The 21370-nt window shown below is 36.0% G+C and overlaps 2 protein-coding genes across 4 annotated transcripts in view; both read right to left on the bottom strand.

Moving 5' to 3' along the window:
• Positions 1-8187, bottom strand: part of LOC110104257 (TOM1-like protein 4) — a 30361-nt gene extending 22174 nt beyond the window's left edge. For 2 of the 3 annotated variants that reach the window (XM_020833280.2, XM_020833279.2), the window contains exons 1-5: positions 7996-8187; positions 7547-7689; positions 4530-4608; positions 1821-1919; positions 1609-1722 (exon numbers count right to left, since the gene is read on the bottom strand). In XM_020833280.2, the coding sequence (XP_020688939.1) occupies positions 1609-1722; positions 1821-1919; positions 4530-4608; positions 7547-7653 (399 nt within the window). In that variant the 5' untranslated portion in view covers positions 7654-7689; positions 7996-8187. The other variant, XM_020833281.2, reaches the window with a different exon arrangement.
• A 5693-nt stretch (positions 8188-13880) lies between these two features.
• Positions 13881-16176, bottom strand: LOC110104249. The gene is made up of 2 exons (XM_020833267.2): positions 15363-16176; positions 13881-14124 (listed from the first exon to the last, which is right to left on the bottom strand). Exons 1-2 carry the CDS (start codon positions 16058-16060, stop codon positions 14067-14069), a joined length of 756 nt encoding a protein of 251 aa, XP_020688926.1. The 5' UTR covers positions 16061-16176; the 3' UTR covers positions 13881-14066.
• Positions 16177-21370: the final 5194 nt, after the last annotated feature.

The following is a 21370-nucleotide window of genomic DNA, read 5'->3' on the forward strand; positions in this document are numbered from 1 at the left end:
GTATTCCCAGTCTGGATCAAAGAAAGGAGATAGCAAGATGTCAATTTCCCCTTGAACGTTGTATGTGAATTCGTGGTTGACCTCAGGGTCAACCATGCACTAAGGGTAGATGGGAGGACGGAGTTTGTCTTCTCTTATTTGCTCTCAAACTCATGAAAGATTTCAATTTTCCAAGAGAAACACAGGGGGGGCGCCAAGGAGAGAGGGTGGTTTGGGGGCAATGTTAGGTTTAGGGTTTGGGTGAGGGGATTATGATTAAATCTAAAGTTAAATTCAGATTTAAGTAATTTGGGAGGGAATTGAATTTGAAATTTAATTTCGAATTCAAATCTGGATTAGGGAAATAAAGTAAAGAGAGAAGTCGAGGCCAAGGGAAGGGGCCGGCCGCATCTAGAGACGAAGAGGGAATTTGGGGAGGGATTTAAAAGCTTCCAAAACGAATTATGTATTTTAGGAAGGAGAATAATAAATCTAATCTAATTTAAATTTAAATCAGACTTAGAGTTATGCACTTTCCTAAATTAGAATTTGTAAATAAGGAATGTATTTGAAATTCAAATTTAAATTTCAAATAATACTAAATCCTTCCTTTCTTGCTTGGGTTAATTTAGGAAAGCAATTATGATGATTGAAGTCATCATTAAGGAGGTGGATATGGGGGTGGGCCGGCGGCAATGGTGAGGGGGAAAGGGATGGTATCGGGTAGGAGAGGGGAAGGGGGGTTTGGGCCGGTGGATGGGGGGTTTTGGGTGTGACGTTAGGATGAAGTTAGAGGGGCTGAGGTGGGCCGACGGGTGGGAGAAGAGAAGGGGTTCGGGTGGTGGGGAAAAGAAGAAGTTTTTGGGGAAAACCAAGAGCTCGCCCGAAGGGGCTGTTGAGCACTTCGTTTGAGCCTCTCCTAAGCTTCTCCTCTCTCAAGTGCACACACAAGAAGAAGACAAATATGAAATTTTCATTTAATCATTCATTAACCTCTTACAAAGCACAAGACCTCTATATATAGGCCACAATAATAAAGAAAATAAGAAAGGCTCAAATGCCCTTAGGGCTACAATAAGAACTCATTACCTAAAAGGGTAAACTAGGAAAATTGAAATGCAAAATAAATAAAACATACAATACATCAAAAGTAAAGACTCTAAATCGTAGCCGTCGATCTACGATTCCGTCAATGGTACACATGTCGAATCTCTGACTGATGTCCTCATCATTTTTGTTTTTTTCTTTTAGAACTAACTTCGTTTCACTTTTAGAATCTACATTATATACCCCATTATTTTATTTGATAAGCTCATCGAAAAAAATTTATTATGCAACATCACCATAAGCAAGAGATCCTAATCTCATAAACAAGTAATGTATTAAAGACATGACTGCCTTAAAAACCAATACATTTTCTCCATCAATTAGCCAATCATTCCTTACTATGTTATCCAGCAAAGAAGGCCCCAACTTAAACTTTCTTGCCCATAAACCTGGGTATTGAAGAAACATCATCCACCTTCTTACTCAAAAGTTGTGATACAATAGAAACTTTCAAGGGATAATTTAAAAAATAAATATAGAATCTATTTTGCCCGATACAAGAACTACAATCATAAAGCATACCCTCAATTCTCGATATGCAGAATGGTACTGAGGATATCTCCCTGCAGCACCTCCAAAAGCATCTTGCCATGCATCAATGAGAACCAGTATCTTCTCTCTTACAGTCAAGTCTGGCTGTATAAATTGAAGTGGCCATTACAACAGAATTATATCGAACTAAAAATAGTAAGATACATATGATATAATTTAAAATTGTTCGTACAGAATATAACCTTTTTCTTCACAATTTTAACCATGTCATGTAAGATATCTCGTTCAATGATTTGCCCGTGAACACTATCCCCACAATTTTTGCTCAAAGTCTCTAACACCTGGATGATCAGAAGTAAAATAATCATTATAATGAATGCAAGAGAATGCAAAATGCAGAAACAAATAACAAGATTTTTACCTCTGTGCCCAATTAAAAGGTTTAAATCCAACAGAGAAAAGATCATGGGTTCAGTTTTTGCTGGTGGAATGTTGGATGGCCGGATTTGCTTCAAGGTTTTGGGCGGTAGTTGAGTAAGTTTGGGACGAAAGATGTGAAAAAAATACTTGAGGGAAAAAAGTAACACTCTCAGCATGATATACACCAAGAAACAACAAAACCAAGAAATAAATTCAGAAAGGATAAATGAGAACTGGCATTGATGGGGGCATAGACAGGAGATTCCGGCGCGTCTATCAGAGACGACATCAGAGATCGACGGACATGATGGAGAGCCTGTACCACTGAGGACTATTTGTATCTGCATTTTTTATTATTACTTATTTACTTTCAGTTTTTTCCCATTTTACCCTTGTGGGTATTTGTTTTCTCTTGTAGCCCAAGGGGCATAGTAGACTTTTGTACTTGTTGTCATTTGGAGCCTATTTAAAGGGCTCATGTATCTTGTATGAGAGGAATGAATTATTGAATGAAAATTTTTATGCTTGTTCTCTTTGTGAGTTCAATATCAAGAAGATCTCTTAGTGAGTTCTTCACATGAGATCTCTTTGTGAGTTCTCTTAGTATTTGCTTCCATAGATCTTCTCCTCATCCACAAACGCCATCATCTACACCAACAAGTTGGAAGAAGCCGGACCCCCCTCCACACATGCCTTCTCCTTGGGATCCCCACCCGTCGGCCACCCCAACCCCCACCGGCCGGCCACTTTGCCGCCGGCTCCTCCCCACCTCCATCCTCCCACCACCTCTCCCTCTCTTCACCTCTCTTGAAATTTGAATTTCAAATTTCAATTTCTTTCCAAATTCGGAAGTTCTATTTTAGGAAAGTTTTTGAATTTTGAATTCAATTTCACATTAAATGAAATTGGATTCATGAGAAAAAGATTTTCCTAGTCATCATCCTAATTTGGAAACCCCTTCCCCTCTCTCCCTAACTCCCTCTCTCTCTAGCTATGCCGCCGGCCCCCCTATGTGGAATCCCCATTAATTAGGCAATTAACTCTCCATCTTATTTGAAATCCTAATTAAGTCCAAATATTTTCCCTCCAATTACATCCAAAACTGAAACTAATTTCAATTTTCAAATCTCCTCCCCCTCTCTCTCTACCGCCGGCTCCCCCTATGGCTCCATCCACTTAAATTTTATTTAATGCCTTAATTTCCACTTAATTGGAAATTCAAATCTCAATTTTTTCCCTCCCAATTCCCTTAAACTGAAGTTAACTTCAGTTTTCCAAAGCAAATCAACCCCTCTCCCTCTCTCTCTATCGCCGGCCTCCCCTCCTCTTCAAGCCGCCCCTTCCTATCCTTGGGTGGCTCTAGGTGATTGCTCGTCTTCAAATCCATGGTGTATGGCGGATCCCGCCATTGATCACGGACTCTTCTACGACATCTACGGAGATATCCACGTCTTAAGATCTCCTTTCTTCGACGTTGGATTTGGCTTCGACAATACCGTTGAAGAGTACTTGGGCCGGATTTTACCAACATTAGTGGACGCCGTCGACGACCAATTCTCCGACTACACGTGGATCATTAAAGGTCTTCCTCTCGTGCCACCTCCACCTCCGAGTTCCTTCTCCTTGGCGACGTTCTTTGGCTCCTCCCTCCTCGTGGCAACCTCGTTTCTAGCGTGGACGATCTTCCGCCGCTCAACCTAGTTTCGTAGGAAAAGAGAGAAGAGGCCTCAAGGTGAACAACTCATTATTAATTGTTGGATTCAAATCACTAACTTTAACTTTACGTTCTCCTTTGTATTTGCTTAAATTGTTTGGCTAATTTCCTTGTACTTTCTTTGCCTACGCAAGTGGAACACTATGAATTCTTGTAATCGATTTTAATTTGAAGCATGATTATATAAGTGGTTAAGCTATTGTTTAAATCTTCTTATTAATCTTGTGTAACTCAACTCATGCATCACATCAGGCATATTCTCATAAATGAAATTTTAGACTGATTCATAACCAATAAATCATATTTACTCCATTTTAAAGAGAGCTTTAGTTTAAATAAATGCACGGTCACAATTTGGCTACATAATCCTAAAAGAAAAACAACTCATCTAAAACATTTTACATTGCCAACCAAAAAGATAGTCTATTAACCAACTTCATGTCTCATTGCTATGAGGACAAAGTTCCAATTACACATAAATAATTCAGGCACCAATGTTTTTGTAATCTGTAGCAAGCAAACAAGAAATGGTAATCTTTGAACATTGAGCAATTTTTTTGAAAAGGCTTCTAGAAAAGCTATAAGGAGCTAGTCAAGCTAAACTTACATCAAAGCAAATGCTAGAATAAATAAAAGTCCGCAATGTACAGAATCTTCTCTCACGCATATATCAATTTGTCAGCCATGTTAACAATCTACTACTAGGAATTATGACCATAAGGATGGCATCATAACTACTCAATTAAAGCATTTTTTTGAGGTTTGGATGTAAAATTATAATACATCATATGTTCACAATCCTAAATACCATACTCACAAAAAGGGAAAGAAGTTGTATTTTTGGATTCTTGTTTCCCAACCGCTTCTTGAGCACCTTAAGAACATCCTTTGCTTGTCTGCATGTCATGAAAACAGAATTCATAAAAATGTAGCGTTATGCTATTGAATTTGCTGACTGAATGGAAAAACTAAAACAACTATAAAAGATCCAAACATCCCAGCTATATCTTCAAAATAAATAAATAAATAAACTGAAGCTGAGAAATGGGGAAAAAAACTACCAAGGGTTGGCTTAAGACTAGAATTGAATCGTATAAACAATGTAGGCATATTTGGGCTTAACACCTTTGATCATATGCTAAAATGTGCAATAATACAAAAGTTGGGGTGCAGCTCCATTAAAAAAGAGAGAAGACATTCAACTGTTAATTCCACTTTTTTTTTTCTTTAGTAGACTTTATCTGGATTTCCAAAATAATTATGATAGGAAATACTTGAAATCAAGTATTTCCTATTCACCTTTCAAAAGTTGGGGTGCAGCTCCATTAAAAAATAGAGAAGACATTCAACTGTTAATTCCACTTTTTTTTTCTTTAGTAGACTTTATCTGGATTTCCAAAATAATTATGATAGGAAATACTTGAAATCAAGTATTTCCTATTCACCTTTACAGCAAATCTCCACGAAATACTGCTGTCCGGAGCAGGAGAACAGTGAAAACAGTGGAAAAACTGTAGAAAACTGAGAGAAAATCGTAGGAAAAACTTGTATTTTACTAGTAGATGCAAGAAAATTAGCAAAGATACAATTGATCCTCAATTCGAGAGGAGGATCGATCTCTCCCAAATCTCTAGACGCCGCTAGAGCCCAAAGAAACCTAAATCTAAGAGATCTCAAATTTCAGCCAAATTCAAGATGCTCAAACCCTAGGAAAACAAACTATTTAATGCATACAAATCAAAAGGAAATCCCTAAACAGTCCCTACATTCAAATTTCCCTCTCAAAACCCTCAAAAAAACTTCCTAAAAAGCTCCCGCACGGTGTGCGGCTTGCTCGGCATCTCCGCGGGCAGAGATTTCTCCGCCCAGTTTGCGCTGGGCCGGTCCCGCACGGACCGGCTGGACCAGTCCAATGGACCGGTCTAACAAATTATTTCTTAAATAGCTTGTCGAAACGTGCAACACTTTGAGATGGGTTATATAACATACTGGAATTCAGTGAACATATTATAACCAATGCAAATAAGGGTTATATAACATACTGTAATCAATGAACAGATTATCACCAATTCAATGAGAATCTGATCCATAAAGCAAAAAAATTTAGTTCCTTTTTCTGCCTTTTTAAAGAAATATTCTTATAAAATAGAAAACCACCTACGTCAGAAATAATCAGTCAGGGGGATAATTGGATAATGGATGCAAATAAGGGTTCAGCTATTCTAAAATTAACAATAAATCTAATAAATTGCATGCAAGGTGATCGCCCTTATCTGCCTTAAAATCAAAGAATCACATTATGAAAAAAAAATCATATTTCTTAACATACATTCAATCAAGTAAGAAAGCCAAAAAATGGAGGCAAATAAGAGATTTCGTATCCTTAATTAACAAGAAATTAAACATGTTGCATGCAAGATGATCTTTTCCTATATCAGAGTCAAGGAATCCCATTGAGAAAGGAGAAAATAAAAATATATATTTCTTAACATTCAAATTTAAGGATTGGCAAAAGTTTTTTACAACATTGAGAGAAAAAAATCCTGTCTAATTGACACATGAAATGTTTGGATAACACCTACGACAATTATTAAAAAATGACAACAATAACTTGGATAAGGAGCAATGTTTATCTCCATCATTGCAACAAATCGCTAAACGGACTAACAGCTAATCAGGGAGCATGATGTCACAAAAGTGAGCAAAAGAGCTCTTTCATCATTTCAAAAGGCAACTGATCTCTCGAAATGGCTTGAAGAACCAATAGGAAATATGTAAGGAGTAGCCAAAAGGGAAACTTATGCCTTTACAATACAAGGCCATATAGAATATAAACCTTAATAATTGATGTGAACAATAAATTAGTTTCATACACCAAACATTGTTTTTCAAACAGCCAAACATGAAAATGATTCAATAAGTTGTTCATTTAATAGCCCACCTTGCACATTTTGGCAAGAATTCTTACCTATAATTTGGCACAAAAACCATTCAACCCACCTAGCCATGGGTATTGTGCTAGCTTTTTGCATGTAAGGAAATGATAAGCATTACCATGTGCATCTTAAACTCTACCAGTAAACATGGCTACCACCTAAACTTTCTCGTCACAAGGAAGACTCCATTACATCTTTTGCATGCTAACCAATAGTGCGATCAATCTCTCATGCAAGCTTCTTGATTCAGATTCACAATTCATGAATAACTACACCTATGCAATGGATAAGTTAACCCCAAATAGAAGGTCATGAATTTCACCAATAGAAACAACCTCCCCATTGAAAGCGAAGGTAAATTTTACTACCATCTAGACCTGTAATTGGCAAGAGCCTCATGCAATGAGTATGCCTATTAGTCAGAAAAATCCACCGAAGTCATAGAAAATATGAAAAGCAACATTAAATTGCAATGGGAAATTAGAACTATTAGATAAGGCATATACATGAACTATGCACAAATGTGCTTCATACAGCATAAACTAAGGCTTCAATTGGTGAAGCATGTTGTTTTGTGATGAATAAGATACAGTTGTTGTTGTCCTCACGTATAGGGAGTCAGGGACAATAGCACCACAAGTGTTCCCAATCATCATAAAGTTGTGGAAAGATTGCACGCATAGAGTAAGGATTTTAGTTGTGCATTTCCCATTAAAATCAAATTCGTGATTGCTAACTTTTAAGCTGATCAGCCCTTTGTTTATAACCCAGGTTGCATAGCATAGTCAAGTTGAAATAATGAGATAATAAACTGAACGAGGAAGGTAGAAAAGTCGTAACCAAGAACAAGATTCACAAATTAGGAAAAAAGCACAAGAGAACACGGCACGATCAATACCCCGGATCCGCGTTTATAATGTCGCACAACTCAATATTTATCGCCCAATCAGGGCCAATTAGCATGTCGCTCGTCGCTCTCTCCGCACATGCCGCACCGTTCGCCATTACCTAGCCGCAGCTCCTCTGGATAGCAAAGCTCACCTGCAAAACATGAAACCTTCCTTCATCAAAACCACATCCATACCAAATTCCCAAACTAATTGATTTTTCTTAAAGTCCCTCCATCCGTAAAAACCCTAAAACATTCAAGGAAAAAAAAATTAAAACAGATAAGATAGAAGACCGAACCAGTACGTTCCGACCTAAATCCAGAAAAGTACGGAAATAGTAAAATCAAAACTTGGCGAAGGAAAGGGTTGCAGACTTTGCTTGTTCAAGGGGTTGGAGAACGACGAGAATTTGTAGGAAGGTAAAGAGATCGAATTGAGAATTGAAAAATATGTTTACCCTTTAGAGAAAAGCGGTGCGAGATCCCGCTTCAACGCTGGAGAAGAAAAAAGTAAACGGCGTCTAGATAGACACCGACTTCCAGTGAGAAGACCGTTCAAAGATGGAAATCGAACATTAGAATGGCTCCTCTGCTACGCCGTATGGTTTTTCGTATCCGGGGAACGATGGTAGAAGCTTAATGCTTATTAGGAAAAAAAATTTGTAGTATATCTGATTATATTCACTAGGATTTGAAAATATAATGTAATGATTATTTACTATTTATTATTTATATATTATATCCATTTTGTAATTAATTTTAATTACAAATATTATTCATTTTCTTATGAATAAATATGTTAAATTTATAAAATTCGATTTCATATTAAATAAAAGATAACAGTTTTTATGTGATTCAATTAACACGAAATTTGAAAAATAAATAAGAAAATTAATTCAATTTTAAGATATTATAAAAAATAGCCTCTTCTACAGAATATTGCTTGGCGACATATTTTATAAATCTTAAAAGAAGGTTTAATCTAATAATTGTGTTATAATTGATGCAACATATACATTTTTATTGCTTGATTCTTTATCAAGTATGGATAATATGAGAATGTGAATCATCTCTAATTATTTAATTTGCATAGTTGAATATCAAGAAATTTGTTCAAAATCAAAGTCAAGGTCAAAGTCGACCAAGTTCAATTAAAGCCGATTTAGCTCGGGGCAAGCTTGCCAAATCTTCCAAAGATCTCGACCAAGCAAGCAACTCACTAAAGCAAGTCAACGACTTAGGCCAACTTAGCAATATGGCGTAATGAGATTACCAACTAGCTTGTACATTTGTAGTTAGGCTACATTATGTAACAATTTGAATTTTTGAAAACAAATGAAAATGGGAAAATTTTTGAATTTTTGTTCGAACTAGAGAGCATTGCAGTGCTAGGCGTAGAGCGCATTATTTTTTCTAGTATTTGTAAAGAATTACAATTGTTTTATTTTTCAGTGAAGGAGGAGAGCGAATGGGAAATCTGGATTTTTGGTCTCTAGATCGCTTTGAGGCTTTTACTAAAACTGTTCATATCAAAGTAAGTGATTCTAATCCTTTTTAATTTTTCAAAAATTTTGATTTTGACCACTGACTTCTCCTCAAAACTGATTTATTTATATTCTTTCTACTTTATTGAACTTTTACTGGATAACTTTTTGTACATTATCGTACTGATTATTTGGAATATTTTTATTGCAATATTTATAAAATTTATCGGGTAAAATAGAAGTAATTGAACTTTATATGATTCACACTATATAGAAATTGGGTATATTTTATTTAAGCATATTGTTAATACAACCATCGAGAATGAATATGTATATGTGATTGAGTAATAATCGGTCGCAATTGCTTTTATTATAATATGTGTAAAAAGTAAGTAAAGACTAGTTGATCCATTGAATGAAAATAGATTGACATGTAGAGAATGGTGGGCTTATGAGCTTTCCTTTAAATATTGTGGTTAGGTGTTATCCTCTACTGATTCATGTGATGCAACAGTTATTTCTATGCCAACGAGCAAAGAGTGATGACTCTGTTTGTTGAGCAAATAGTTACTGATTATTGATTACCAACTACTGAAAAAATATCGTGAAAACTAGAACTTCTTACTTATTTAAGTGTGAACACTGAAATGCATGTTATAGATTCAATGTTATTGTATAACATTGTTACTGTATTTTTAGTGGTCATTTAGTTGCGTTTGTCTCTAAATGCTCTGTAGATTTATTTGTGGACACAAATTATTGAAGTTTTTATAACTACTGAATTAAATTTAGTTTGAAAATTTTGTTCAGCCATTTCCAACCATTGGGTTCTCGTGATTTTCTTTCAATCCCAGTTGAGGAGGGAGCGGGTGATTTACTTTATAGCCCCAAATTCAGATTAGCTCTACACTAAACCATGGTTAATCACCCTCTTTTCCTTGCCACCTATGACCTATTGCTGATCATGCAAGATCAAAGGCTGGGTGATTCCAAGGAGCTTGCACAATGATTAGTGGTATAGTACATTAAGGCATATGTTGGAAAATCTAATTTGCAACATGTACTAATGGTAATCCTAACTAATGCATGTTAATCCTATGTAAAAAATTAGGTTAATGGCTTTAGCTTGAGATAAGCTTGTTGGTGAGGACAATTTTGAAATTAATTAATTGAATAATCTAATCCATATTTTTGGGCATTATAAGGTTTACTCGTCTTGACCCGTATTAGTCCAAACAGGTTATGTTGACTCATTTGACTAAATGGTCAAATCATGATCTTAGTTGATTTAACTTTATTTGAATAATTTAACCTAGTTGGTCAAATAGATCAAATTTGTGGTCATAGCATGTTGATGTTAACCCATTTGATCAAATTAGTCATAATTTGCCATTGATCTTAGAATGAATATTAAGAAAAATTAAGGCTTCATTTGGAATAACTTTTTTATTGCTTTAAGAACCATTAGGAAATTCCTTGTGATCGACAAACCTTAGAGGATGTTTTCAACTATGTTTTGCTCCTCGAACAAACATAAGAAAGCCACATCCACACATAGATCCAAGAGCCAAGCTTCGTTACTTCAAAATCGAGGCCTCTTAGACATAGCCTATTAATATATACTGCTTTGATGTGATTTAGGCTTCGTTTGGGATGGCTTTCTTACTGATTTTTAAAACTTAATTCACTGTAACAGTTTCTAAAGGAAAAAAAAAATTGGTTTGTTAAGAAATCAGAAGATGAAAATCTGGTTTCTTAAGAAACCGTAATTTCATCTTCCGGTTTCTTTTAAAATCGTCGTCAAAGTAAAAACTCGATAATGAAGATTCAGTTTCAGTAGAAACGGGATAATTAAGTTTCGTAATTGCTCTTTTAAAATTCTTTTATTAACCTGTTATTTCAACTAATTTTAATTTAAAATGCGCTCCTTTTTATAAAAAGCCATTTCCCCGGATACGAAAAACAATATGGTGTAGCAGAGGGGCCATTCTACTGTTCCATTTCCATTTTTGAACGGTTTTCTGACTAGAAGTCGGTGCTTATCTAGACAACATTTACATTTTTCTTCTCCAGCGTTGAAGCGGGATCTCGCATCGCTTCTCTCTAAAAGGTTAAACTTATTCACAATTCTCAAGTTCGATCTCTTTAGCTTCCTACAAATTCTCGTCTTTGTCCAACCCCTTGAACAAGTAAAGTCTGTAACCCTTTCCTTCGTCAACGTTTGATTTTACTATCTTCGTACTTTTCTGGATTTAGGTCGGAACGTACTGGTTCGATCTTCCATCTTATCTATTTTAATTTTATTTCCTTGAATGTTTTAGGGTTTTACGGCTGGAGGCACTTTAAGAAAAATCAATTAGTTCGGAATTTTGGTATGGATGTGGTTTTGATGAAGGAAGCTTTCATGTTTTTCAGCTGAGCTTTGCTATCCAGAAGGATCTGCGGCTGGGTAATGGCGAACGGTGCAGCATGTGCGAAGAGAGCGACGAGGAGAGATTATTATGTGCGGATACCGGACGTAGAGATGTATCCGGATATTATGTATCCTATGCTTAAACACTACCTACAACTCTGAGTATTTACTGCGTATATAATGCGTATTTGTAGATACACAGTAAATAAGCAACAAATATTTAATTGTGAAGATTTGTTGCTTATTTGTTGTGTATCTACAAATACTTAGAGTGTAAGCATAACATATGCAGAGTATAAGTAGAACGCACGCAGTGTATCCAGTAATCTGGACGCATTCCTAAGTCCGGTGTCTGCACCTAATAATTTCCCCTCATTGGGCGATAAACATTGAGTTGTGCGACATTATAAAATGCGCTCCTTCTTATAAAATGCCCCCGAGGAAACGGTGGTAGAAGCTTAATGCTTATTAGGAAAAAAAAATTTGTGGTATAACTGATTATATTCACTAGGATTTTGAAAATATAATGTAATTATTATTTACTATTTATTATTTATATATTAAATTCGTTTTTTATAATTACATTTTAAACAAAATATTCTTCATTTTCTTATGAATAAATATGTTAAATCTATAAAATTCGATTTCATGTTAAATAAAAGATAACAGTTTTTGTGTGATTCAATTAACATGAATTTTGAAAAATAAATAAGAAAATTGATCCAATTTTAAGATATTATAAAAAATAGCCTCTTCTACAAAATCTTGCTTGGCGCCATAATTTATAAATATTAAAACAAATTTTAATCTAATAATTATGTTACAATTGATGCAACCCATACATTTTCATGGCTTGATTCTTTATCAAGTATGGATAATATGGAGTGTGACGATGGAAAGTTATTGTCAAGTGTCAATCACCTCTTATTTGGTCAAAGTCGACCTAGTTCAATTAAAGCCATTTAGCTCTGGACAGGCTTGCCAAATCTTCCAATGATCTCGCCCAAGCAAGCAACTCACCAAAGCAAGTCAACGACTTGACTCGTGAGCTTGCTGTGAAGTTGAGTTCAAGCTAGTTGGCGAGCTTACACCCCTAATAGCTTGCGAGCTTACATCCCTAATTACTAGACAAGAACTCCTATAAAAAAAACACACCAATATTGCTAAAGAAATAACTTTACTAGTTGTAGTCTTGTAGATGCTTAATTTCACATTAGGTTATGCTTGATTTGGACTTTGCAGCACCTTTTTTCAAAAATAAATGGATGAATTATTTTGTACATATACTGAACGGGGAACACCGTCCGGTTTATCTCTATGAACAGTAAAAATGCAGTGCAGTGAAGTTGCACTTTTACTGTTCACATAAACAAAATCAGACAAATCTTTTCATCCAGTGTCCGCACTAAATAATCTCTCAAAGAAATGAGCGACAAAATTCACATGAATCTACATTCTAAACTTCACAAGGCAACCACAACATTTTTGCCTTTGGCTTCTATTTCTTTGCAAGACTACAACGCTTTTATTCTATGTCAAACAGTACAACATAGAGCAATAGCTAATAGAATCAAATCAAACCAATCCTAATACATAGGGGCAAAAATGGAATTTTTTTTATAGAATTCGGACAACTATATTTATTGAAGATGAATAAAATAGTTGAATTATTTAATTTTTTAAGAGAAAAAATATTTCAAATTTCAACATTGAATATAAAGCATCAGGCTGTATTACATAAAATCATAAAATTTACAAAGAAAGTCCTAACTTGTCATCATACATAAGTTAAGTTAGGTAAGTCAAGTCATGCCAATTTCTGAAAATAAATGAGGCATTTTAGTATAACGAAACCTTAAAGATTTTAGTGTTATATAAATAAAAATAAAGAGAATTTTACGGTATGCATGCAAATCCCCCAATTTAATATATTCAATAGCATAACATGGAATTAAACTGCAGGAGATCACAGAAAACACTCCACAAAGATCAAATTCTACAAAGTCAAGCTTCAAGTTATGAACACTTGCAAAATTAATCAGCATCATAAAACTCAGGGAACAACTCCACTTTTTCTTGCTATTTCATAGAGCAAGAGCATCTCCAACCGAACGCCAAACTTGCGTATGGCGTCGTTCGGTCACTCCAGCCGAACGTCAAATCTTCTGCCATTTACTTGCGGGTGAATAGTGCGACGCCAATATTGGCATTGCACTGTTCACCTACGCTATTTTGTTCTCTCAACCGGAAAAACGCGCGAAAGGGAGAAGGATCGTTACCTTCGCAGAAGCACTTAAAATGGAGTTTGATTGGAACAGCACCACGGCATTTTGGAGTTTTGCTATATTTTGCCGTAAAAAATGGAGTTTTCCATTGGAGATGCCCTTAGACATGAAGATAATAATAGTACAGAACAGCAATCTACTATGAGGACTCAGTCACTCAGTTGAAGAAATGAGGAATCAAACTATAACGAGACAGGAAAGAAAGTCAAATTTATCAAAAAGCTTTAATAGGCCCCTTAACCGATCGACCTGATTATTTTACAACCAAATCACTCCCAGATTTAGAACACAGTCTTATTTTACAGAAAATATCTAAATAACTTCAGTTTAACATAATTGATGTAGAACTACCTGGACCTGCTCCTCCTGTGTCTGTAACAGAATGAATAGCATCCGCTTAATTTCCTGAAACATTAACAAAGCAATCAAATGGGTTATTCGAATAATAACCGCATCTTAAAGCGGTTTTTTAGTATAAAAATTTTAATTTTTAAATTAAAAAGTTATTTTAAGAAGCAATAAAAAAGCCGTCCCAAATGAATCCTAAGGCTTTGTTTGAGGTGTCTGTCTTCATGCTTCTTAAAGCAGCTTTTTAGTATAAAAAATTAATTTTTTTTACTAAAAAGTTATTTTAAGAAGCAATAAAAAATGCTGTTCCAAATGAAAACTTAAGTTGGTGATGGGTGATAAACTGATAACCTAAATATGAATTATGTGATTAGCTTTAGAGATCTTGAAACTAAGGGGCTTTTTTGCAATACATAGGAGTTAATAATAAATTTGTTATTCATTTTGATAACATGAGTTAAATCACTAAAGCTGTTTGGAGACAAGAAAAATCATTTATGAACTCCTTTAAGGCTTCATTTGGCTATTCAGTATCTTTCCTAGAAGATAATTTTAAAACTGTTGTTTGATAAAACTGAGTTTTCTAACGGATAAGTTAATATAGAAAGCTTTTAAAAACAGTACAAAAATATAATTCTCTAAAAAGCATTTCTGTAAAAGTGGCACATACAAACAACAGAAAAAAAAAATTCTGCCGTTTCGAAACTGAAAAGGCGAAATTAAGCCATCTCAAACAAGGCCTAAATCCTGTAGCTTCAAATATCTTAAATCCGGAATTTAGACATTTGGTTGGTTGAAGTTAGAAAGCATGCTCTACAAAAGAATGAAATTTGTTGGATCCATCATTTAAATGGGTGCAATTGGAAATCAGCCCATTACATTAAAATAATTAACTTCGCACACAAAAAGAAAGAAACAAAATCATATCTTTTTAAGATAATTTGTCTATTTACTTGCAAACAAGCACCTAATAAATCTACCCAAATCTTGGATTTCAGATATTCAAGCTTTAAGAGAACTCAGAAAAATCAACTGGCGAGAATTTACCTTACATTCAACCTAAATCAAGATTTTTTTTTTTGTTTTTGGAAAGTTGAATGCGGAGCCACAAATTTTATGTAGGTGGGATTCAAAACTTTGTATGGAAACAAAAAAAAAAATGTTTATTAGCTAAATTAGGTGGCACCACATCCAAATCCAGCTAAAATCTTACGATCAAGAGCCCCTTGTGGGGAAACAGAAAGAAAACTAACAATTAGGTCGAGATCTAGCCCTAGAAGAAGCAAAAGACTCACAATCGTTGTCTTCCTCTGCTGCTACAGCTACTATTAGAGCTTCCATTGCTACTATTGCTAGTACTCCTTTCTTGAAACCCCCCACTAACCCACTCCCCATCAGCTCCCACCGCCATCGGCCTCGGCGAGATCTTCCGGCTACCCCCAAGCACTGCCGGAATATGCGGCATGAACATCTTCAGAAGAAACCCACCAGAAACCATACTACCAATTCTCGAATTACTATTTACCCTCGTCTTCCTCCTTCCTTTACTCATCTGCCACTTCTCCGTCAACGCCGCTTCATCCTCCTTCTCTTCCTCCCTTCTCTGAATCGACGTCAATTCCACCATATCCCTCAGAGAAAGCTCGTACGCCGTCTCCGGCAAGTCGCGGACCAGATCCATCATGTCCTGCCGGTACTTGTCGATCATTTGGGCGCGGGAGATGTTAGGCCGTGAGTTCGGCGATGCTGATTTCCATAGAGTCGGTGAAGAGGCATCGCAGGACCCTTCGACGGTTGAGGAGGACTCAGGGAGGCGGATTGTGCGAGCCCAGGGGCCGAAGTTGCGGTGGGGGCTCTGCTTGCCAAAGGAATTGTCTAGGGTTTTCAGATTTTCAGCCCAGATACCATACCCGAGATGATCGTGGACTGGGAAGGAGAAGCTGAAGTGTTCACTGGAGGCAAAGTCCGGCCGCCGGCGGTCGTGGCGTTGCATGTTGGTTGCTGTGGTGGTGGTAGCGGGCAAGTGATGCTCTTAATACGCCGATTAAAAAGGGAAGTTGTGCTCTTAATACGCAGAGGGACGGCCACACAAATAGAAAAAGCTCTCACCCAAAAAGACTCGCAATAACTTCAGAAAAATTGAAAATTTTACTTTATATGTCCCGTAATAATATAAGAAAAGGAAATTTACATACATACTTATTTAAAAAATATATTTAAATTTTATTTTAAATGAAATCATTCTTGATAAGAGATTATGCTTCCTTTTGAGTTAATTTTTTTAAAGAGTTTTTCACTATAAAAAAATCATGAAAATATTAAAAAAACAGTGATAAAAAATGTCTCAAATCAAGCCTATATTTTATTTTTATCAACTAATTATCAAAGTTGAATATTTCTAATTAAATCATTATGATTTCAACCAAATTCAAACCAACAACATTTAATGTTATTGTGTTTCTTCGATCTTGCTGAAATTGTTGGCCGGAAGGTATTAACAAGAATTGTGAAGATGAGTTCATGATGAACTTCATTGTTAGAAAGCATCAATGGAGCTAAACAATGTGTGAAAAAGTATAATTTCATGATGAAGATTGTTGGGGGCAACCATTGATGCGACACGTAGCACGAGAAAGAGAAGATGAGTTTGTGATGGAGGGCTTCCTCGAGGCAATAATCGACTTGACTGGCAATTGGTGAAGGAGAAAATGAGACAAAACTTGTTGGGGGAAGGCATTGATCGAACCAATACATTGCTGGGGTTGGAAGACATCGACAAGAGTTTGTTAGGGTAAGACAATTCCAATTAGCTCAATATCACTTGATTATGATATTACTAAAGTACTTAAATGATGAATAAATATTTTATGATGAAAGGATTTAATATGAGTCATTTGATCAAGTGTCATCAAATCTTCAGTAAATTTATCAAAACATCGATCCTAAAAGTGTTATCAATATGCTCACATTTTTTACATGAATGAGACTTTGACTTGAATTTGGAGAGAATTTTGATATTTGAAGAATTTGAGAGTTCTACTTAACATTCAATATCAACAACCACTAACAACCACCGCCATCATCTAGCAATTGTGACGCCCTATCATCGTCTCCAGACTGTGGTTGTCTGATCGTCATAATCTATTCAATGTCATTTGATTGATATTATCGCCAACTATTTCCACTCAACCTTTGTCATTCATTCACTGAACTATTGCATATTTGACATCCTCTCACACATACAAAATTACAGGTTTTAATAATAATGTTTGAGTGTATTAAATAATAGAATATAGTAAAGCAAATACAACAATAATAGTTATAACATAATAAATTATAACAAACCAAAGTATCTTTTTCGCTAGGGTTTTTCGTGGCTCTGTGGGTTTGGTGGCGGCGGGAGCTCTCCCTGTCCCGGTGGGGGCTTCTCTCCCTGGCGTTCGTTCGTTCGGGGGAAGTTTTCGTTTTCCCTGCTTCTGTTTTTCATTTGGATAGTCTTTTTTGTTGCTGGTTGTGTTTTCTTCCTTGCCGGCTAGCCGGCATGGTTTCTGTTAAGTTAAAAGACCCCGGTTTTTTAGGGGGGTCTTCTCTTTCTCGGTTGTTCCTTCAAGCTTTAGCTGGTCCGAAATCTTCTTTTCCGTATTTGCAGGCCTCCATGTTCCGTGGTCTCCCATCACTTTGGGTTTCAGATGTGGAAATTAATGATCTTGCTGCCCCTTTTTAATTTTCTATGGTTGGTTTTTTCCTTCTAAAAGACCTTCTTTGGAAGCTATTCATAAGTGGTTTTTTTTTTTTTTTTTTTTAAATAATTTGAAGTTGAAGAGTGAGGTCTCTATCACGCTTTTAGATCATTCTCATATACTGATCAAGTTAGCGAATGATTGGATTACTGTAGAGTTTTCTGTCACTGTTCTTACCTTGTTTTTAATTGTTTTATGAAACTGACGAAGTGGTCTCCGACGTTGGACATTGGTGTGGAATCACCGGTGATTCCTATCTGGATATCTTTCCCTCATCTTCGTCCCCACTTATTTTCGACTCGTATTCTCTCTGGGCTTGGAAGTTTGTTTGGGAAAACGCTGAAAATTGATGAAGCTACGGCTATAGGTTCCCGTCCGTCGATTGCTCGTGTGCTTGTTGAATAAGATATTACGAAATCATATCCTAAACAAGTTTGGTTAGGTTCGGAAACTCTAGGTTATACGCAATAAGTCGTTTTTGACGAGTTCCCCAACTTTTGTGCCGGTTGTAAATCTATTGGTCACTCGATCGGAAATTGTCGACCTTCTGCTCCTATCACCCAGAACACTAACCCTCCTCCTATTGCTTGTGGTGGGGTGGGTATTGGTTTGAATGCAACTTCTGTGAAGTCTGGGGAGTGTGAAAATGTGAATATTGGTTTAAATCCTGATTGCCATGCTGTGCAGAATCCGGTTTGTTCCCCGGGTGTTGAGGGGATTTCTGTATCGCTGAAGGGCGTGAATGGTGAGGTTCTGATTGGAGGGGTTGGTGTGGTTGATTGCCTTAATGTTAATGCTGCCATGGATTTTTCTCCTCTTCTTTTAATGGTTGAAACTACTAATACTACTTTAGATGCTGTATCGGCTCCTTTAGAGCTGGGAAGTGTAAATGCGACTGTTCCTGATCTGGTTAATAATGAGGTGTGTGGTGTTGGCGGTATATCGTTTGATTTTTGCTCGGTTGCGTTATCTCCGAATGCTACACCTTTTCTTCCTATTGTTGTAACTTATGTTAGCAATGTTATTTTGGAGCCGGCCTCTACGGGAAACTTAGTTAATTTGGAAAGTGGTGATGTTTTGATTGAGACTGGTGATGTGGGTTCCGTCTTGGCTTAGGCTGCGCCTCATTCGACTGATATCAGGGAGGACTGTAGCCCGGTTCTCAACAGATTAATTGAGGTTCCAGTTAATTTGATCAATTCGCAATCTATGACTAATTGTTTAGGGGATTCGTCTGTATTGAATATTAGGAATCAGTTGTTGCATGGTTCGTCGGATGGTGAAGTGGATTCCGAATTTTCTGATGATGATTTGGATTCTCCGGATTATTGTACAGGCTCTGACCCAGGCAATGATTTTTCTTTGGTCAGTGATAAACCGATTATCAATGTTGCATCTCGGGGGAAATTTTGGGGTAGAGGCCGTCGCAGACGATGATTTTATGTGTTTTGTTGTTAAGTTTTGCTGAGGTGCTCTCTTTGGGAATGGCCTGTTCCTTTGTTTGTCTGATTTGGTGGTGTGCTAGGCTAAGGTCTATGATGTGGTTGGGGCTCGTACCCCTGATGCTTAGCTGGTGGCAACCTTTTATGGGACGGTCCGTGTTTGGCTTCAGGGTCGCTGGTAGCCTCGGCCGATTACTGAGACCGCTTTTGGCCTGTATTTTTCTTTTGTTTTTCATGAATTATTGGTTTCTTGCTGTTGTAATACAATCAAATAATTGAAAACAATTAAGATTTAAAAGGACATTTTGATAGTTTATTCTTCTAATTTTACACTAAAATTTTATAGAGAATTGTTTGGGCGATGTTGATGTTTGGTTTGAAGTAAAGCAAATACAATGTAAAATTTTAGTGCATTTGAAATTTACCATCTAGTTCAATTTTAATGCATTTGAATTTTTTCATATTTAGGCTATTTCTTAATACACCATATATTCATATTCATTACCATTGTCCACTGCTAGGGCCAACATCGTTGTCAGCCGATGGCCACTGCCCACCTCCAGGCTCCAGCCATCACCGCCTGTCACAATCGTTGCAGCCTGCCACAAACCATTACAACAAACAACCACTTGCCACCGCTAGTGGGGTTCGACAAATTTTGGTTGTAAGGATATTTTTGGACCGTCTTTACTATTTATTTTTGTATTTGATTCATCATTCCCTAAAAACTCTAGTAATAAAAACTAAAAAATTGATAAAGGGAAAAATTTACCTAAAGAATCATATAATAAAAAAAAAACTTTATGTTGAAACAAGTTATTTATATTTATTTATTTTGACTATAAAAATCTTCTATGAGGCAATAATTTAAGGAATAACATACATATATACATAAACAACTGATTTATATTTCGACAGTTAATTTCTTTTAAATATCTTGGAGTCATGAAAATTAACGCTAGTAAAAAATTGCTGACATATCTTTTCTTGACTATAAGAGGCTTTGGAGTCTATGTTGAAACATTAGGCAGAAGAAAATCTCACAGCCAGCGCACATAAGAGATTGATTGGAATGGAAGCTTCAAATCAAACCTTCTAGAAAGAAAACCCACTTGAGAGGCACATACGTGTATGTATATGACCTCCCTCTCTTTCCCCATCAACTTTTTGAAGGCAAAGAAATGGTGCACATTAAGAGTAAAATCCAATCTAAGGATATCTTATCAGCTGATATAATTTTTCAATATGACTATAAACTTGTGTAATAGTAAAGGAGAGAGCAATTCATAGGGAGAATGAGTCGACAGCTGATGTTAACCTAAGAAGGAAAATAGAGGGAGAATGTATGAAGCACTTCCTTTCATTTTCATGTGTTTCAAGATAACTAAAGTAATTTGTTTTTAATCATAAATACAATGTATAGAGTTTGCTAAGCTAGAAATATTTGTGAAGATTCATTTGATGGTTATTGACTTGAAATATAGAGTTGTATTGCGAAGAAAAGCATTGATATTTAGAGTCGGGTGGAATAGAGATTTTTATATGTTATTTTGACAACCGTGTAAGTTGATGTGTTGATCATGAAGCGTCAACTTGGTATGTGGTTGATTGTTGCTTTGCGGATATGTTGATTATTGATATTGTAAGTTGCATGATGAGATGTGATGATGTTGTTTTTTGATGCAGTTGCAAATGATATGTTAGTTTAATTATATCTGTTTGGTACGAGCATGAAAGATAAGATTATTTGTTGGATAAATGACAAAGACATTATCATAGTAAAGTGGAGTAGTTGAGGTGATTGTCCTTTACTGATAGGCTGAACTCTTAAAGAAGACTTCATAGCCAGATAATATCTATAGCTGCAATAAGAGGGCTCTGTACTATTCTTTGGTGGAGAATATTATCATGGTAGTTTATTTATTGACACACTATAACATTAGTGTATGGCCAAGAAATATATATATCCCGTCCTAGATGTGTGATTGATGATATCACCATCCTAGTCCAAGTCTGAGTAGGTTATAAGCTAGATTTATCACAAAACCAAGATGAATGGCTCCATGGATGCATCTTAGTAATCTTTTTTAGAGCTAGTAGTGGCGGTTTAAAGGATAGTTT

The sequence above is a fragment of the Dendrobium catenatum genome, unplaced genomic scaffold, assembly GCF_001605985.2.
Source record: "Dendrobium catenatum unplaced genomic scaffold, ASM160598v2 fragScaff_scaffold_71, whole genome shotgun sequence".
Classification (NCBI taxonomy): domain Eukaryota; kingdom Viridiplantae; phylum Streptophyta; class Magnoliopsida; order Asparagales; family Orchidaceae; genus Dendrobium; species Dendrobium catenatum.

What these genes read in the sequence shown, in the direction of transcription:
- LOC110104249 (XM_020833267.2), bottom strand. Translation starts at nt 16,060, where the DNA reads ATGCAACGCCACGACCGCCGGCGGCCGGACTTTGCCTCCAGTGAACAC. An exon ending in AGCAGAGGAAGACAACGATT is followed by an intron (nt 14,125 to 15,362) that starts GTGAGTCTTTTG and finishes TTAATGTTTCAG; the next exon opens with GAAATTAAGCGGATGCTATT.